Source organism: Nelumbo lutea, chromosome 4, assembly GCF_056320005.1.
Source record: "Nelumbo lutea isolate HS-2025 chromosome 4, American lotus-T2T, whole genome shotgun sequence".
NCBI lineage: Eukaryota > Viridiplantae > Streptophyta > Magnoliopsida > Proteales > Nelumbonaceae > Nelumbo > Nelumbo lutea.
Window position 1 is genome coordinate 67,941,708 of NC_142687.1, and position 18,770 is coordinate 67,960,477.

Consider the following 18,770-nt stretch of genomic DNA (forward strand, 5'->3'; position numbering starts at 1 on the left):
TTTTCTAAAGCAGGGTGTGTGTCAAGGTTAGAGGGAACGGATTTTCTTGGTTCCTGAGTACATCATCTTGTTGTACACTTTTTTTTCATACTAATATAATGATCACCTTCTCTAAAAAAATTCATTCATTATTATTAATATAAGAGGGCAGCACTTGTGACGGATCTATTAGAAAAATCTCTCTTGTGTTGAACTCTATTCTTCTCTTTTATTCTCTCTGTTTTCTCCTTTTTTTTTTCTTGTTAGTTGTCTATTTTTGTTATTTATAAGATCAGATTAAGATTGATTACAGTTTCAATAAACCAAATCCTAATCGAGAAGAGCAGAGCCTATGAATTGAATACAAGCTGATACAAATGCAATTGTGAGATTACTTCCAAGCCAGAAGGTGTTGTTGTAAGAAGGTGGCTGTTGAATTCTTTCCTTGTTTGTGACCATCTACTGAAGTAGTAAAATGAAACAGACAACTGTACCCTTTTCTAACAAAGTAATCCCCAAAGTAACAATATAAAGTATGGATACTCAATAGATATTTCAGTTAGTCTTTACTTCCAACATGTATCATACACCCAAAGGTCGTTTTGCCTTGCTTCATTTCCATGTGTCTATAAAAGTTGCTTTGTCTTTCTTCCTTTTTCTTGCACAGCCAAGTGATTGGTCTTGCATGCATGAATTCATGTGCATATCTTTAGGCTTACCTTAACTGATTGTTAAGATATTTGGATCTTTATGGATGAGTTTGTAAAATAATAATTATTTGTTTGGTTTGCTTTATATAATTCATAATTGTTCTCCTGGTCTTCAGGTCTTCCTAGATTTGGCTGAAAAGGATATGAGACAAATTAATGCACTGTTCCGTGAGGTAACCAAGCTGCTTGAGGGTTGTTGTTTTCCTGTCTTTAAATTCCCCTATTGCATGATGTGGAGGATCCAAACAATCATTTGGGTTTGCTTGGAATTATATTTTTGAGTGGTAATGAGCTGTAAAATTAAATGTTTTATTCTTTATTTTTATCTAAATAGAGGTTTTAACTTTATGTAGGAGATAATACATTCTTATGAACTGAGATATTGGTGAGAGGTCAAATGATTGAAAAGGTTAAAACAACTACTTCATAATTCCAATATCTTCTCGTAGTGACTTATCATTGGTTTGTTAAATTGAAAATATCATGCTCATATTAGCATGATTTTGATAAACCAATTGTAGAAGGAGAAGCATTTTAATATAGAAACTGTAAAATGTTTTTAATTGGAAAAGGATCAGAGAATGCCTGGTGTTTGCTGGAGAATGGCGGCTTACCCACTTCAGCTGGCCCTATAATCTTATATAGATGTTTACAAAGTAATGTTACAAGAATGGACTAGAATGCCCCTAATTAGTGATGGGACACCTAGACATAAAAAGAACAAAACAAGTTTAGGCCCAATAACTAAGAACTTAAAACATAAATAAGACTAACATAAACACTAAACCAATTGAACCAACACTCCCCCTCAAGCTAAGCATGGATGTCGGTCATGTTTAGCTTGCCAAGTAAGTCTAAGAATTTCATTGAAGCTAGTCCTTTTGTTGGCACATCTGCAATCTGCATCTCGGAAGGAGTATAAGGAATGCAGAGTTCCCCTGAGACTATCCTTTCTCTAACGAAGTGTCGGTCAATCTCAATGTGCTTCATCCTATCATGTTGCACTGGGTTATTTGCAATGTTGATGGCAGCCTATTGTCACAGTACAACCTGAGAGGACATTCGACCCTTATCCCGAACTCACCAAGAAGGGTCCTAAGCCACAATAGTTCAGCAACACCATGACCCATAGCTCGATATTCAGACTCTGCACTCCATCTAGCAACCACATTCTGCTTTTTACTTTGCCATGTAACCAAATTCCCTCCAACGAACGTGCAATACCCAGAAGTAGACTTCCTGTCTCCAATAAATCAGCCCAATCTGCATCAGTATATGCTTCAATTTCAATTTTATTGTGTTTTTTGAACAAAATTCCTTTTCCTGGGCAAGTCTTCAAATACCTAAGAATCCTTTCCACTGCTTTCATACGAGGAATCTTTGGAGAGTGCATGAACTGGTTGACAACATGTACAGCATAAGCAATATTTGGTCGAATGAGAGACAGATATATCAATTTTGCTACCAATTTTTGGTATATCTCTTTATCAAGGTAGTCCTCTCCCACTGATTCCTGTAGACAATGATTCTGTTCTATTGGAGTATCTACTGGTCTACTCCCCATCATACCTGTCTCTTCCAGAAGATCAAGGACGTACTTCCGTTGACATATATAGATGCCCTCTTGTGACCTAGCAACTTCAATTCCAAGGAAGTATCTTAGATGGCCCAAGTCTTTGATCTCAAACTCAGATGCCAAAAACTCCTTCAATCTTTTTATGTCTTCTAGATCATTCCTTGTAATCACCATATCATCCACATAGACGATGAGTGTCGTAAGTTTGCTATCCTGTTTCCTTATGAACAAAGTATGATTTACACCACTTTGAGTGTATTCCACTCTCTTCATGGCCCCACAGAGCTTCTCAAACCAAGTTCGAGGGGACTGCTTAAGACCATATAATGCTTTCCTTAGTCTACACACTTTCCCATCAAAACCATAACCTGGTGGAGGATCCATGAATATCTCTTCATGTAGATCGCCATTTAGGAAAGTGTTCTTCACATCCAACTGATGTAGCTCCCATGAGAAGTTTGCAGCTAATGACAATAAAACCCGGATTGTGTTGAGCTTTGCAACTGGAGCAAAGGTCTCTTTGGAGTCAATCCTTTCCTTTTGAGTAAACCCCTTAGCCACTAGTCTGGCCTTGTATCTTTCAATGGACCCGTCCTCCCTATGCTTCACAGTGAACACCTACTTGCATCCCACAGTGCTCTTCCCTTCTGGTAGATCCACTAATTCCCAAGTCTTGGCTTTCATTAAGGCTTTCATTTCTTCATTCATAGCCTCTCTCCATCTTGGATCAGACACTGCCTCTGAATACCTAGTAGGGACATGCACGAAAGAGAGAGCAGATGCAAAAGAATAATAACGAGGAGATAAACGTGAGTAAGAAACATATTAAGCAACAAGGTGTCAGATAGTACAAGAACGGGTAGACTTACGAAGAGCAATAGGGAGATCCAAATCAGAAGTATGGGTGATAAGATTACCTGGAGTTGTTGAGGCAGATTGATCCGAGTCCCATTGGTTGCTGCCATGAGTTGGAGGGTCTTTTTTCCTTTTGTTGTAGGTGATTCTCATATCTTTTTGTTGCCTACTAGTGTCCTCAGTTACATTCGCAACATCAAGAGTGGTAACAGGTTCAATGGGAGCCTCACTAGATTCACCTGGGATGCTACAATTAGGAGGATTAGGAGGAGAAGATGGAAGGCCCGAGGCTGAAAGAGGCACAAAAAAAGAGGGAGAAGAAGAATCCTCTTCCATCCCACTAGTCTCCCCCTGAAGAGGATTCTGAGAAGAATGAAAATAGGATTGAGCCACAAAAAATACCACATCCTTTGTGACGTATTTCTTCTTGGCAACGGGATCATAACACTTGTAACCCTTCTATGTAGGAGAGTACCCTAGAAAGATTCCTTTCGTAGCCCTAGGATCCAACTTGGTCTTCTTTGGATCCTTTACATGAATAAAACATACACAACCAAAGACTCTAGGTGGAAGAGGAAAGTCTGGAAGATTAGGGCAAAGGACAGAGAAAGGAGTTTTCATACCCAACACCTTGGATGGCATCCGATTTATCAGATATGATGCGGTAAGGACTGCTTGTGACCAATAGTGCTTGGGAACCTTGTGCTGAAATAGTAAAGCTCGAGCTGTCTCCAATAAGTGTCTATTTTTGCGCTCAGCAACCCCATTCTGTTGAGGGTTACTAGAACAAGATGACTGGTATGGCATGCCTACATCCTCCATGAACAGGTTCAAGGATCTTTCAAAATATTCAGCAGCATTGTCTGAACGGAATTGCTTAATCTTCTTGTCGAATTGAGTTTCAATCATTTTACAAAATGCCATGATTATCCGTTTTACTTCATAATGTTCTTTTAACAAGTAGATCCATGTGCATCGTGAATAGTGATCAATAAAACTAATAAAGTAACGAAAGCCATCTACAGAAACAAGAGGTGAAGGGCCCCAAACATTAGAATTGACCAAATCAAAAGGAGCTTGAATTCCATTACTAGAAATTGGATAAAGAGTTCTACATTGTTTTGACAACTGACACACTTCATAAACTAAATTTTGACTTGAAATACCCTTGAATAATTCATGAAACAACCCTTGTAATGACGAAAAAGGTAAATGACCTAGCCTAGCATGCCACAAGTGTAACCTAGCTATTGACTCTTCATTATTTTGACTACCGGCAACAGATGATTGTAAGGCCGAATTGATGTCTGCATCAAAATAGTAGAGACCTCCACACTCATGACCTTCCCAATCGTTCTCTTCGTCAGTCTGTCCTGAAAGACACAATGAGTAGAAAAGAAAGTTATGCTATAATTTAAATTCTTGGTAAGGTTCGAAACAGATAAGAGATTGGAAGTAAGATTGGGAACATGTAGGATAGATTTAAGAGAGAGGTCCTTGCTTAGGTCAACCCCCCCTTCCCTGAGATGGTGGAGAGAGAACCATCAGCAACTCTCATCTTATCTTGGCCAGACATCAAATGATAAGAAGAAAATAAAGAGGACATGTGTGTCATGTGGTCAGTTGCACCAGAATCAATAATCCAAGAAGTAGACTCTATAGAACTAGTTGCACTATAAGTAGAGACAATACCTGATTCGCAAGAGAGGTGGAAGCAAGGGAATTAGTCCTTAGACGAGTTAAGGGGGTCGATTGAATGTTGTAACCCATCAGATTTTCGATAGACCCTTCTTCTTCTCTTCTTCTTCTTCTTCTTCTTCTTCTTCTTCTTCTTCTTCTCCTCTTCCTGTTCGGACTACTGTAGCAACAGTCGAAACATGGTATCAGAGCCATGCTCCTGACCTAAGTCAGTTGGTAAAGCACCTCAGCATTGTTCGTGACTCTTCACCTTCGTTTCTGACCAGTCGATGGAGAGAATTGGTTCGCCCTAGGTCAGAAACACTACAGCTTGTCTCTCTGCTTCGCATAACCTTCTTCAACAAGGAAAGTGACTTTAGTAGTGAATGGTTGATTGATATTCTCAAAGGAAGGTCGGTTCTCTCTTCTTCTAGTGCTACATATATTTCTGGGTAGAAACCCTACAAGAAAATGTTGTACTGAGTAGAACCTAGAGAACTAGGTTCATTGTTGTCCTAGGAAGGGCTGTGTGTGCAGTAGCCGAATGGTGTAGGGCTGCTGTAAGTCATTGAATGGTGTTAGGGCTGCTGTAAGTGGCCGAGTGGTGTAAGGTAGAATGCAGTGACCTTGCCGAACTCCTTGTGGTTGTGTAATGCCCTCTTAAGTGTGTTAAATAAGTCTGAACTGGGTGCAGCAGATTTGGCTGTGTTGTGGTGCTTGAGTGGTTGTAAGAGGGCCTCTACTTGTGATTAGTGAATGGTAAACTGATGCTTATGTGGGACGTGTGTGAAGTCAGTAGTAGTGTGAATAAGAACAAGTGTGTGAAGTCAGCAGTGGTGTTTAGAGGCTGCAATAGGTGCTGAAATATGAAACAGTGAACAACATCAATCAGCTTGTAGCTGAGAAGTAAAGTTAGAGACAACTGTGAAAGATTACAATGGCAACAATAGGAGATGGCTACAATGATCAGAAACCTAGTGCAGTAATTTCCTCCGACTACCTAGGAGTACAAATGACCTCAATTAAGCTAAATGGGGAGAACTATGTTCCATGGGCTAAATCAGTGGAAGTTTTTCTCAAGGCAAAGAAGAAAGCAAAGCATGTTAGAGATGAGAAGCCACCAGTTGACTCTCCAGGGTTTGATGATTGGGAACAAGAAGATGCTCAAATCATGACATGGCTATGGAAGAGTATGGAACCCAAAATAAGTGCCAACTTCATGTTCTTAGATACAGCTAAGGACATATGGGAACATGCCAAGAAGCTGTATTCTGGGCAAGATAATACTACAAGGGTATATCAGCTCTATCAAGAGTACTTTGGTCTGCAACAAGGAAATAAAACCCTAGAAGAGTACTATGCCAGTATGAAGAACCTCAGAAATGAACTCAATGTCTATCATCCCCTTACTCCAGATATTCAAGTTCAGCAACAGCAAAGGGAGCAACTAGATGTTACAAGATTTTTAGTGGGGCTGAAGTTGGAATATGAACCAGTTAGAGCTCAAATATTGGGGGGCTCTACTCTTCCTACACTTGAGGAAGTATTCTCAAGACTTCGTAGAATCTCTTTGGGCCAGACAGAGAACCCCACACAGTATGATAGATCAGCACTTGTGACAGGTGGACATAGTACAAGAGGGGGAAGTCATTCCGGAGGGGGCCATGGTAATTCCATGATTGGTAGGGGTGGCCGTGACTCAGGGGGAGGTCGTGGTAGAGGAAAAAATAACTCTACAAGGAAGTGTACTCATTGTGGTAGAGATGGACACACAGTGAATTTCTGTTATGATCTACATGGCCTTCCCTCTAAATGGGCTAATCATGCTGTAGCAGGCAAGGTTGCTATTAGTGACAGTAAACTGGCAGACCTAACACCTTCCACATCTACATCTACTTCTGGGAGGGAGATGGTGAGTGTTCCGCGTGATGAGTATGAACGGTTCCTTCAAACTACTTCACAGCATGCCACTGCCACAAATGCCCAATCAGGTATCACTTACATGTCATCTAAAACTCCTTCCTGGATTATTGACTCTGGAGCCTCAGATCATATGACCGGGACTTCAGGTGTGTTCTCTTCTCTTGCTGAAACCTCCACACCACAAACTGTTACACTTGCCAATGGGTCCTCATCTCCCATCTGTAGTGTTGGTAATGTTGACTTGGCTTCTGTCCCTTTGTCATCTGTTTTATATGTACCTAAGTTTCCATTCAATCTTATGTCTGTTAGTAAAATAACCAAGGCTCTTAACTGTTCTGTTACCTTCTTTCCTTCCACTTGTGTTTTTCAGGATCTCAAGACGGGGAAGAAGATTGGTGGGGGGCATGAAGCTGGTGGATTGTATTACCTTGACGGCGGTGGATCTTCAATTGCACTTCAGACTTTCCTTACTCCTCTACAATGGCATTGCCGACTGGGACATCCATCTCTCAAGGTCCTCAAGATGTTGGTTCCATCATTGATTCAGTTGTCAGTTTTACAATGTGAGTCATGTCAGTTTGGTAAACACCGTTGTGTGTCCTTCAGTCCAAGAGTTGAGAGTTGTATGTTGAGTCATTTTTCTTTGGTTCACTCAGATGTTTGGGGTCCGATCAAAATAGAGTCTTATAATGGGTACACGTATTTTGTCTCCTTTATTGATGATTGTCAAGAATGACATGGATTTACTTAATGAAAGAAAGAAGTGAATTATTTTCCATTTATCAAAAATTCCATGCTGAAATACGCACACAATTTGGTGTTCCAATCAAAATTCTTCGTTCAGATAATGGTCGTGAATACTTTCTTACTGCATTTCAACAGTATTTAGAACAACATGGCATTATTCATTTGACCTCGTGTGCTTTCACCCCTCAACAAAATGGGGTGGCTGAAAGGAAGAATCGTCATCTTCTTGAAATTGCTCGATCTATGCTTCACCACATGCATGTTCCTAAACGTTTTTGGAGTGATGCTCTACTCATTGCATGTTTTCTCATTAATCGGATGCCCTCTTTTATTCTTCATGGTCGGTCCCCCTTCTCCATCTTGTTTCCCACTTTATCTCCGTTTCCATTAACTCCTCGTGTCTTTGGTTGTGTATGTTTTGTTCATAATCTGAGTCATGGAATAGACAAGCTAGATGCACGCTCAATTAAATGTGTCTTCCTTGGCTACTCTCGGACTCAAAAGGGTACAAGTATTATAATCCTATTGCCCGAAAGTGCTATGTCTACCATGATGTCACATTTTTTGAGTCTGTCCCCTTCTTCTCCAGTCATGAAGCACCCTTGTCCTCACCCTTACCTCCTCTTCCTCTTCCTGTCAGTGATTCAGTTCCAGAGGCTGTTGTTGGAGTAGACTCATCTCCTCATCCAGTGCAGGTCACCACTGAACGACCACCGATCCGACAAGTGTATACACGTCGAACGACACCGGCCCCTCCTCCTGCTTCTACCTCATCTGCGGATCCTCTCATGGCTCCTATTGTTGAACCTTCAGATCTTGACCTACCCATTGCCTTACGGAAAGGTAAACGTAGTTCCACACTCCATCCCATTTCCAATTTTGTTTCATTATCTCGTCTTTCTGCCTCACATCGCCAGTTTGTTTCACTTTTGTCTTCTATTTCCCTACCTAACAATGTTCAAGAAGCTCTTAGTTCACCTGGATGGCGGCGGGCAATGGAGGAGGAACTTTCTGCTCTTCAACATACTCAAACATGGGAACTTACTACTCTTCCACCTGGGAAGCATGCTGTGGGCTGTAAATGGGTGTATACTGTGAAATACTTGCCAGATGGTAGTGTGGAGCGTCTGAAGGCCAGACTTGTTGCTAAAGGTTACTCATAGGTATATGGTGTGGACTATATGGAGACATTCTCTCTGGTGGCTAAAATTGGTTCTGTTTGTGTCCTAATTTCCTTGGCAGTTATGTATGATTGGCCTCTCCTTCAACTTGACATAAAGAATGCCTTTCTCCATGGTGATCTAGTGGAGGAGGTATATATGGAGCAACCACCTGGGTTTGTTGCTCAGGGGAGGGTGGTAAGGTGTGCAGGCTGAAGAAAGCAATTTATGGGTTGAAGCAATCTCCATGTGCTTGGTTTGGGAAGTTCAGCGAAGTGGTGAAGAGTTTTGGAATGAAGCAATGCCAGGTTGATCACTCAGTGTTCAGCTATGACTCAGAAGCTGTGAAGATTTTATTAGTGGTCTATGTGGATGATATTGTCATCACTGGTAGTGATAAATTGGGGATTGGCAAACTAAAGGTATTTCTGCAAAATCATTTTCAAACAAAGGACCTTGGAACATTAAAGTATTTCTTGGGAATAGAGGTTTCCAGGTCAAAACAAGGTGTGAATCTGTGCCAAAGGAAATATGTCCTTGATCTATTGGAAGAAACAAGACTGTTAGGTGCAAAACCGGCCGAGACCCCTATGGAACCAAATGTTAAGTTGAGCAGTGATACAGGAGAAGTATTTGAAGATCCTGGAAGGTATAAACAACTAGTGGGAAAGCTGAACTATCTATCACGAGACCCGACATCTCCTTTGCAATCAGTGTGGTGAGTCAATTCATGCAGAACCCTCGTATACCTCAATGGGTTGCAATCCTTAGAGTTGTGAGGTATTTGAAAGGTGCTCCAGGCCGTGGCCTATTGTATAAACCAGGAGGAAAACTTGAAGTAGTTGGGTATATAGATGCAGATTGGGCAGGCTCAGTGAGTGATAGAAGATCTATTACAGGCTATTGCACATTTCTGGGAGGAAATCTTGTGACATGGAAGAATAAAAAGCAGACGGTTGTAGCCAGAAGCAGTGCTAAAGCCGAATATAGAGCCATGACTCACACTACCTGTGAATTAGTGTGGCTGAGGAATCTCCTACAAGAAATTGGGTTTCACATGGATAAACCTATGAAATTGTACTATGACAACCAAGCTGCACTACATATCTCATCCAATCCTATCTTTCATGAGAGAACAAAGCACATAGAGGTTGATTGCCACTTTGTGGGAGAGAAGGTTCTTGCCGGAGAGATAAATACAGAACATGTGGGTTCCAATGACCAGTGGGCAGATTTGTTTACAAAAAGCTCTAAGCTCAGGGAAAGTGAACTATCTATGTAACAAGCTGGGATTATATGACATATATTCTCCAGCTTGAGGGGGAGTGTTAAGATGTGCCGAATAGGGGTAGTTTAGTCTTCTTCTGTTTATTAAGTAACTTGCTTATGTGGTAGTGTTATTAGAGTTACTCTGCCCCACACTTAAGTAAGGTTATTTCTGTCTTTGTAACTATGATTAGAATCTAATATAGATTAAGGGGGTCGACTGAATGCTATAACCCATCAGATTTTCGATAGACCCTTCTTCTTCTTCTTCTCTTCTTCTTCTTCTTCTTCTTCTTCTTCTACTCCTCTTCCTGTTCGGACTACTGTAGCAACAGTCGAAGCATGGAGAAAAGAGGCGCTGTAACCAGTCAGACCGATTAGTGCTCTGATACCATGTTTACTGGAGAATAGCAGCCGAAGAAGAAGAAGAAGAATGGCGGCTTACCCACTTCAGCCGGCCCTATAATCTTATATAGATGTTTACAAAGTAATGTTACAAGAATGGACTAGAATGCCCCTGATTAGTGATGGGACACCTAGACATAAAAAGAACAAAACAAGTTTAGGCCCAATAACTAAGAACTTAAAACATAAATAAGACTAACATAAACACTAAACCAATTGAACCAACACCTGGGATGATGAAAAACATGGAAGTTAACTAATTGAAGATGATAAAAGCATGTGGCTAATTTGCTTGTGTCATGCATGCTTTGGGTATTGATTGTGGGTGGTCATGAAATAATAGGTGGGGGAATAATATCAGCTCACTATTTGCTTTTCCTCAAGAGCTACAAGTAGAGACGGTAGTTGTGACATGAATTTCAGAAAATCAACAGATGCTTAGAAAGAGCTACTTGGGTTTGAGGAAGGGGGTGAATGATGCAATTTCTGAAGCAAGAAAGAATTGAAGGAAAAAATAGGGCACTGTTTGGGTCAAGGTTCAAAACTTCGTTACGTATCAGGCCACATTGGCTGATATGTATCGTATCGGTGGGTCACAAATCACGGTACTCCAAATCTGCATCTTTTAGAAGTTTGACCTATTTCATGGGGTAGGCAGACTTAAAACCCACCCCACTACCTAAAGGGATAGGAAATCCATCACCTGGACGCCCAAAGATTGCGGAATAAGGGGGCGAATTTCAAAAATTTTTCTCTCCCTTCAACTGGGAATCGAATTCCCCATTTAGAAAATCATATTTTCAAGGATCATTCTTGAACCATAAACTGAACCAGATTTGAACCAAAAGGAGTAGGGAGAGATAATACCTGATACAGAGAAGTAGTATCTCCCAATGGAGGTGTTCATGCCCAAGGAAGGATCCAAAATCTACTCCCATTGAAGATGGCGCAGTGCAGGGTGGAGTAGAATCAACAGTGTTCTTCCAAAATAACTTAATCCTTCTCAAGAATCACCTGGACGGCTTGCGAATACAACTCCCACCAATCTTTTCTCCAAAAGATTGGAATCAAGATCCAATCTTGATTTCTCCCAAGAACTGGAGATCGAACTGTTGTAGGCGGCGGCAAGAGAGTATTCGTAGGCTGCCGCCCCTTCTGAAGACAAGAATCCCTGTATTGCTTGCTTGTGATGTCTAAAGGCTGCCGCCCCTCTTCGTTTTATAGACTTAAAGGGATCAGCTCCTAATCCCATTAGGAGTTGCTAACCCAAATCATATTTGGATTAGAAGTCCCTTTAAGTGATAAGGGATAACCCTTATCTTATCTGCAAATTAGATCAGCCATCTCCTAATCTAATTAGGAAGTTTCCAGATCTAAATCTTATTTAGTTCTTGGACTCTCTAAGTGGATAGGGTGTGGGCCCAATCCTATCAGCTGATCCATCTCAGAATTTGCCCCTTAAGTGACTAATCAAATTAGCCCAGTTCGAAATGGGCTTAAGGCCCATTTAAGGTTATGTATTCATTTAGCCTTCCAAACTATTGCCCAGTTGGGCTTCCTTGTATGGCGTGGGACCCAAACATTGATCTACACATCAGCCACATGGGTTCAGCCCAGCCTTTGTTACAAGGCTTGGCCGAATACACTGTTACGGACAGTGCACCCCCTGAAACCCATCAGATGGGCTCTATGGGCCCAACACTTACCCTAAGTGGTCCTTGGGCCAAGCCACCTTGTAACACCCAGGGACTTTGGGCAGATGCAAGATTAGCCCATCAGGTATTATCCTCAATGGCCTTACACTTAACCTAAGTGGTCCCTGGGCCAAGCCACCTTGTAACACCTAGGGACTGTGGGCAGATGCAAGATTAGCCCATCAGGTATTATCCTCAATGGTCTTACACTTAAACCTCTCAGCCCATAATGATCATACACTGCCCGACAAGAGAGGACCTCTCCCTCGGCTGCAAGGAACAGTGTTGCATTCTCTCTTGCATGGATCCCGGGAATTAAAACCTTTTGCAAATCATTTCGAAACCATAATATATATACTTTTATATCTCATATAAAATATATTTTGCAAAATAAATCTCAACGATTGAAATCGGCTGCCGGCAGTCTTGGTTTCCATTAGTGAGAGTGCATCCCTGATCATTACCTTTGTCCGACAAAGGGGCTGATCCTATCACTATGATCACCCACTCGGATGAATTCTCAGACTGTCCCAACATACCCAGGTTTTGACCCCTGCTAAGGATCTCACTGATTGGTACATCAAAGACAGTCTAATCCGACACCTAGTGCATTATCATAATCGAGTCTAGGGGTAGGGTGTAACTTTCCTGTTTTGTCCATCAATCTCCAAGGTCCAGGGCAATACTGGAAATTTGGTCCAGTTTAAAGATTCAATTAATCCTACACTGTATATGCCTAGGGTCTCACCCCGGTAGCTGAGACAAGCCACCCCAACCGACTTGGTGGCACCACAGTGTCAGCCTTGTCAAGATAGGTCTCCCCAGACCGACCCACTGGCTGTGAACATTCTAAACTAACACGAGTCTCATTAAGTGTCCAGTTTAAGGGTAATACACAGAAACATACCAAGGGCACATGAATCAAATATACACTTTTGTTCATTTACAATAAACTCATAAAGTACATCATTTTGATTGAAGCTAAGGGCATACAAAACTGTCTAACACTACCCTATTTTTGAAAAAAAAAAACTAAAGAAAGTAAGAAAGAGTGTGGTACAAAGTTTGATACACCCCTTCTGCCGTATTGAGGTGTATCAATACTTTGAACCTTGGTTTGGATGGACTTTTTTTTTGAACATCTGGTTTGGATGGACTTTGTACTTTTAATATTGCCAAAGTACAAGGCATTTGGCTAAAACCTGTTCAAAGAGCTTGTACATGTGGCAGTCACACATGACCATTGCTTCACATGAAGTGTATTTTTGCCAAAAGCGTGGAGTATCAAAAGACTGTTTCGTGCTTTTGGTGTTTTTCGTACTTTATAAAATTTTAAAACACCTAAATCAAATGGCATGTTAGGCTTTTTGTACTTTCATACTACTTTAGAAAAGTCTACTGATACTTTGGCACTTTATTTTAAAATGCATTTGGATAAAACCTGTTCAAAGAGCTTGTACATGTGGCAGTCACACATGACCATTGCTTCACACGAAGTATATTTTTGCCAAAAGCGTGGAGTATCGAAAGCCTGTTTCATGCTTTCGGTGTTTTTCGTACTTTATAAGTATAAAACACCCAAATCAAATGGCATGTCAGGCTTTTTGTACTTTCATACTACTTTAGAAAAGTCTATTGAAACAACGCTAAGTTTTCTTCCTTTTCCTAACCAATTTCTTAAATTTTTGGGTGATAAGATATTGGTATTCTTTTGGGTTTTTGATATTTATTTTCTCATTTTAGGTGTCTTAGGAACACGGGTCTTTAAGTATTCCAGAAATTTATTATTATTAGTGAAAAATAATGTTATTATTTATATTATAGTAAATTTGGACTTGTTATAGTAATTCTTGTAAATATTAGTTTTGGAAAAATTATTATTTGTTATTTTTTGTAATTTCTGGTTTCTTTACAAGTTAATTTTAGTGGGATTAGGATGATTTACTAGATTTGTCTTAGTTCTAATGTAGTTAGTAGTTGTTTCAAGTCAGTTTTTTAGTGTCGTTGATTCAGAGGTCTTGAATCAACGTATCCAAGTACCTTCTTGATACTTGGAGTTTTTTTATTCAAGGAGGCTTTTGTTTTATTCCTTGGGAATTGGAAGATTTTGTGGAAATTGTGAACTATGTATAGAGTAGGATTTGGTGGCCCTCCTTCTGCATTGCATCTATTGTATGTAGTCATACTTAATAAAACTCCTTGGGTATCATTACGTCATTGGAAGGTATTGGATTGATTTGTTGGCTTGCATCTAATTAAGATTTTCTATATAGAAGGCAGACTTCTTTGAAAATTACTTCTTTTCTATCCTTTGGAGACTATGGGATGTATGGAATAATATGAAATTTGAGAACAAATTACGCAATCTAGTGCTAAATGAGAAAGTGCAGACCTTTTTTTTGACCCCTTAGGCTTTATAACTGATAGCTTTCCAGGTTATCATTAGTTGTAGCAATGATTTTAACTTCATTGACTTTGTATTGATTTCAAGGATATAATTGTATATATTGCATTAGTCTATTAATATTGTTCTTCGAGTAAGAGGCTATATAACTTTTTTGTTTATGCAATAACTTTTTGTATATTGCATTAGGCTATTAGACTTTTCTTTGTTGCTGTTATACCATTCTATTATTGTGTCCTTCACTTACATGAAGAATATTGTATACAAGAAATAAATGAAATGATACAAATGATGTATAATATAACCATAGACATTTTCATCATTATCCATGCCTTATCCCAACATATGGGGTTGACTACCTGAATCTTTTTTTGCCAATCCATTCACTGTTAAATTTTAATTTTCTATATCATTTCTTACCACTTCTACCCATGTCCTTTTTGGTTTACCCCTAGCTCTTCTAGTGCCTTAAACATAATCGGATTGGGAAATCACCCCATATCTTTTACACCCCCTTAAATTTATGTTGGGAAACAAGCATCGGTTTGGCAAGCACAAGTCAGAGACTTGGTGATTAAGTCTGCTAGCTGAAGTCTTGAATAGATGTGGGGAAGAGTGATGTGCCCGGCAAGAAATTAATCCCTCATAAAATGGCAGTTTACCCCAATATGTTTGGTTTGCTCATGAAACACCGGATTTGAAGCAATATTGATTGCACTAACATTATCTGCATAGAGAGGGATTGATGAGGATGGAGCAAATCCAAGATCACCCAAAAGGGGCACGAAGCCACACCAACTCACTTTTGACAGAAAGCATGGCATGATACTTAGTTTTAGGGAATCTCCAAGAAAGACACACCACCCTATAGTAGAGTCCTGAGTATCTGAACACCTGGCTTCAACATCCACATAGGCCGCAAGTGTAAATGGAGAGGCTGAGGAGAAAAAGAGTTCATGACAAATGGTTCCCTGAATATACCAGATAATCTGAAGTACAACGGAAGTATGTGCCTTTCTAGGAGCAGAAATGATTTGACTGACAATTTGAACTGCATAGGAGATATTGGGCTGAGTCATTGTAAGATATGAGACTGCTGACCAACTATTGATAGAGTATAGTATCAGCAAGAACTTCATCGTCCTCTTTAGAGAGCTTATGATTTATTTCAAGAGGAATGTCCACTTGTTTATCATCTGATTGGCTGATTTGACCAAATCAAGAGCATATTTGTGTTGATTTACAAAATTCCCTTGATATCATTATTTTCTGTGTGGGAGGCAATCATGAAAACCTCAGAAATTTGAAAGAGCTTATTAACTCCTTTGAACCCATCTCAAAATTGAAGATAAATTGGGGAAAGAGTTGTATAGTAGGGATCAATGTGGAGGAAAGTTTGAGTAGTTTGGCAGAGATTTTGGGGTGTGGGGTTAGACAGTGGCCTATGGAATATCTAGGACTACTCCTAGGAGGGAACCCAAGATCAGAAGTGTTTTGGAAACTGATGGTTGAGAGATTCACTAACAAGCTGGCCCTTTGGAAGAGGAACTACATTTTGATGTGTGGGAGGATAACTCTGATTAGAGCAACTTTAGCCAATCTGCCAATTTACTTCCTGTCCACCTTTAGAATACCATCTAGGATAGCAGTTGGATGGTTGGATTAACTGACAAGGAGAACAACTCACTTGGATAGTTGGATTAACTGGTGCAGACATGCAGGTCTGAATTCTGAAGTCTCAAAATGTGAAATCTGTTCTTAGTCTGAAATCTGTTCTCTGAAAGTCTGAATCTCTGTACTATGCAGTCTCAAGAGTCCATTAAAAAAAGTTTCTTCTTCTCTCTGCGTCACTCTCTTGGTCTCAAACTCTTTCACTCTCTCCAGTCTCAATTTGTTATTTGTGTAAAACTGTAAGTCACAGTTTTGAACTTTTGCTTTGCTTGTCTCTTGAATTTTGTAGAGAGACTGGGCCGAATGGGCCTTAGTATCTGTTCTTGTAGTGTTTTACTTATTTGTTTGTTAATGGGCCTGTCTCTAGGGCCTGTTATTTCTTTTCGTAAGCTTAGTTTTAAGTTTCTGCTTAGTTGGCCGCCCACTTAAGGGCATACTTGTATTTAGCCTAATGAATGAAGATTAACAAAAGGATTAGAAAGGGGAGAGAGGAGATTATCGAACTCTTCTTCTTCTTCCTATTCTTTTCTCCATCATCTTCCTTTGTACTGCTGTCCTCTATTTTCTTCTTCTTTTCTCTCGAATTTTAACCAAGTTTATTTCAGTTTTAGGGGACTGATTCACATCTTGGTATAAGAGTAGTCTATTTTTTTTTTCCTTTTCCCATACACCCTTCAATTAGGAGTGTATGGAGAGATAGGTTCTCTATAGTTCAGAGGATCTTTTTCCTAGTTGGTAAAGGGGTTTGGAGAGTTGAAGTTTGACCGAAAAATGCCAAGAAGTGATGCTGTATTTTTTCTGCCCCAAACCCTAGCTGATTAGAGAGTTTCCAAGTTACAGGTAAAGGAGAAGTTTTGGGTGTGGTGCTCAATGCTTGGGAGGTGTCTTTTGATTTCTAAAAGAGGGAGATTCAGTTTTGGAAGAGATTGGGAAGCTTTGGTAGGAGTGGCTGTATCTTCTCTCTTCCTCCCCGACAGTCAGGCGCAGTGAAACCCTAGTTTTCAAGCATCTGGTACTGTTTTGACTTCAAGTAAGTTTATAAAGACCAAAATTCTAGGTTTTTGATTTCCGTTTGATTAATAGAGCAATATGGAAGTGAGTTCAAGTAGGTGTCAATAGGTAGGCTTGGCTTGGTAGATTCCAATTTGACTTGTATGATCACAGGCAGTAAGATGAAACCCGAAGTGACAAACCTTGAATTTGAAAAATGGATGCATGAGAACTATACAATCATAGGATGGTTGGTCAACTCTATGCAGCCCCATATAAATCAGCATTATCTTTGGATGTTTTCAGCCAATGAGATATGGGATAGTGTTACCAAAACCTATTCATAGAAGTTGAATGTGGCAAGAGCCTACAAGTATAAAAGTGTGTTACCAAAACCTATTCATCTACTACTTTATGCTGAAATCACTATGGCAGGAAATTGATGTTATGGGGATAGTTGTATGGGACAGTGTGAAGGATGCCAAGACTTTTAGGAAGTTGGTAGAACGGAACAGGGTCTTTGAGTTTCATACAGGACTCAACATTGAGTTTGACATTATTTGGTAGAATATTCTAGCCAAGGATGAGGTAACTCTTGCCTAGGCATATGCTATGGTAAGCAGTGAAGAGAGTAGGTGGCGGGTTCAGTTACAAAGTCCACCTACAGAACACTTTGCACATGCTGGAATAAAGCCGAAGGGTCCAACTGAGGAGAAAGAGCTCATATGTGAATACTATAAGAAACCGAGGCATACTAAGGGCACTTCCTAGAATCTTCATCCAGATCTTCTACCAGGCAGGTTTATCAATAACAACAGTTTTAAGAAGACTGGTCAGACAGGCAAGCCTAAGATAGCTAATGTTGCCACAATACCTAAGGGAGGGAATAAGGAGAGTGAAGAAACGTCAACCATGGAACAATTGGCAACAATGAAGGCAGATTTTGAAAAGTATGGAAGGTTGTTAAATCACTTGGAAGCCATTGTCTCTACATTTCACTCTTCAGGCAACACATCATCATCATCATCATCCGCATTTGCTCACTCAAGTATTCGTGCTTCTGCAAACCATACTTCAGTTTTAGGTAATCATAAAATCCCTTGGATCATTGATTCTAGTGCATCAGACCATATGACCAACTTGTCTAACCTTTTTTGTTCATACTTCCTCTCAGGTAAAGAGAAAATATCTCTTGTTGATGGGCCTCTTGCTCCCATCTCTAGCAAGGGGGATATTAAGATCTCTAACACCCTTATTTTATCCTTGCTCCCATCTCTGGCAAGGGGGATATCAAGATCTCTAACACCCTTACAATCCTCAAATGATGATTGGGAGTGGCCATGAGGCAAATGGAATATACTTGTTGGACACACCTGATAGGATTCTTGAACCACCTCATGGAGTAGCCTTGGAGTTAGATTTGTCAGAGTTTGTTGATAGAGTCATGTTATGTCATTTTCGGTTTGGTCATTTGTCTTTTTCTGCTTTGAGGTCATTTGTTTCCAAATATGTTTAAGGGAGTGTCTTTATCGAGTCTTCATTGTGACTTGTGTGAACTGGCAAAGCATCGTAGACAATCTTATTCAGTAAGCAATAAAAGATCCATTTCTCCTTTTCATATTGTTCATTCTGATGTGTGGGGGCCATATCATTTGCCTACTATGGGGGGTTACAAGTACTTTATCCTTTTTATTTATGATTATTCTCGTTACA

The 18,770-nt window shown here is 40.0% G+C and overlaps 1 protein-coding gene across 2 annotated transcripts in view; it reads left to right on the plus strand.

The window, feature by feature from the left end:
* The window catches only part of CHR18 (chromatin remodeling factor18), a 104,167-nt gene that overhangs the window by 56,824 nt on the left and 28,573 nt on the right, over nt 1–18,770 (plus strand). For both annotated transcript variants that reach the window (XM_088941536.1, XM_088941537.1), the window contains exon 16: nt 806–862. In XM_088941536.1, the coding sequence (XP_088797662.1) occupies nt 806–862 (57 nt within the window). The remainder of the gene's footprint in view (nt 1–805; nt 863–18,770) is intronic.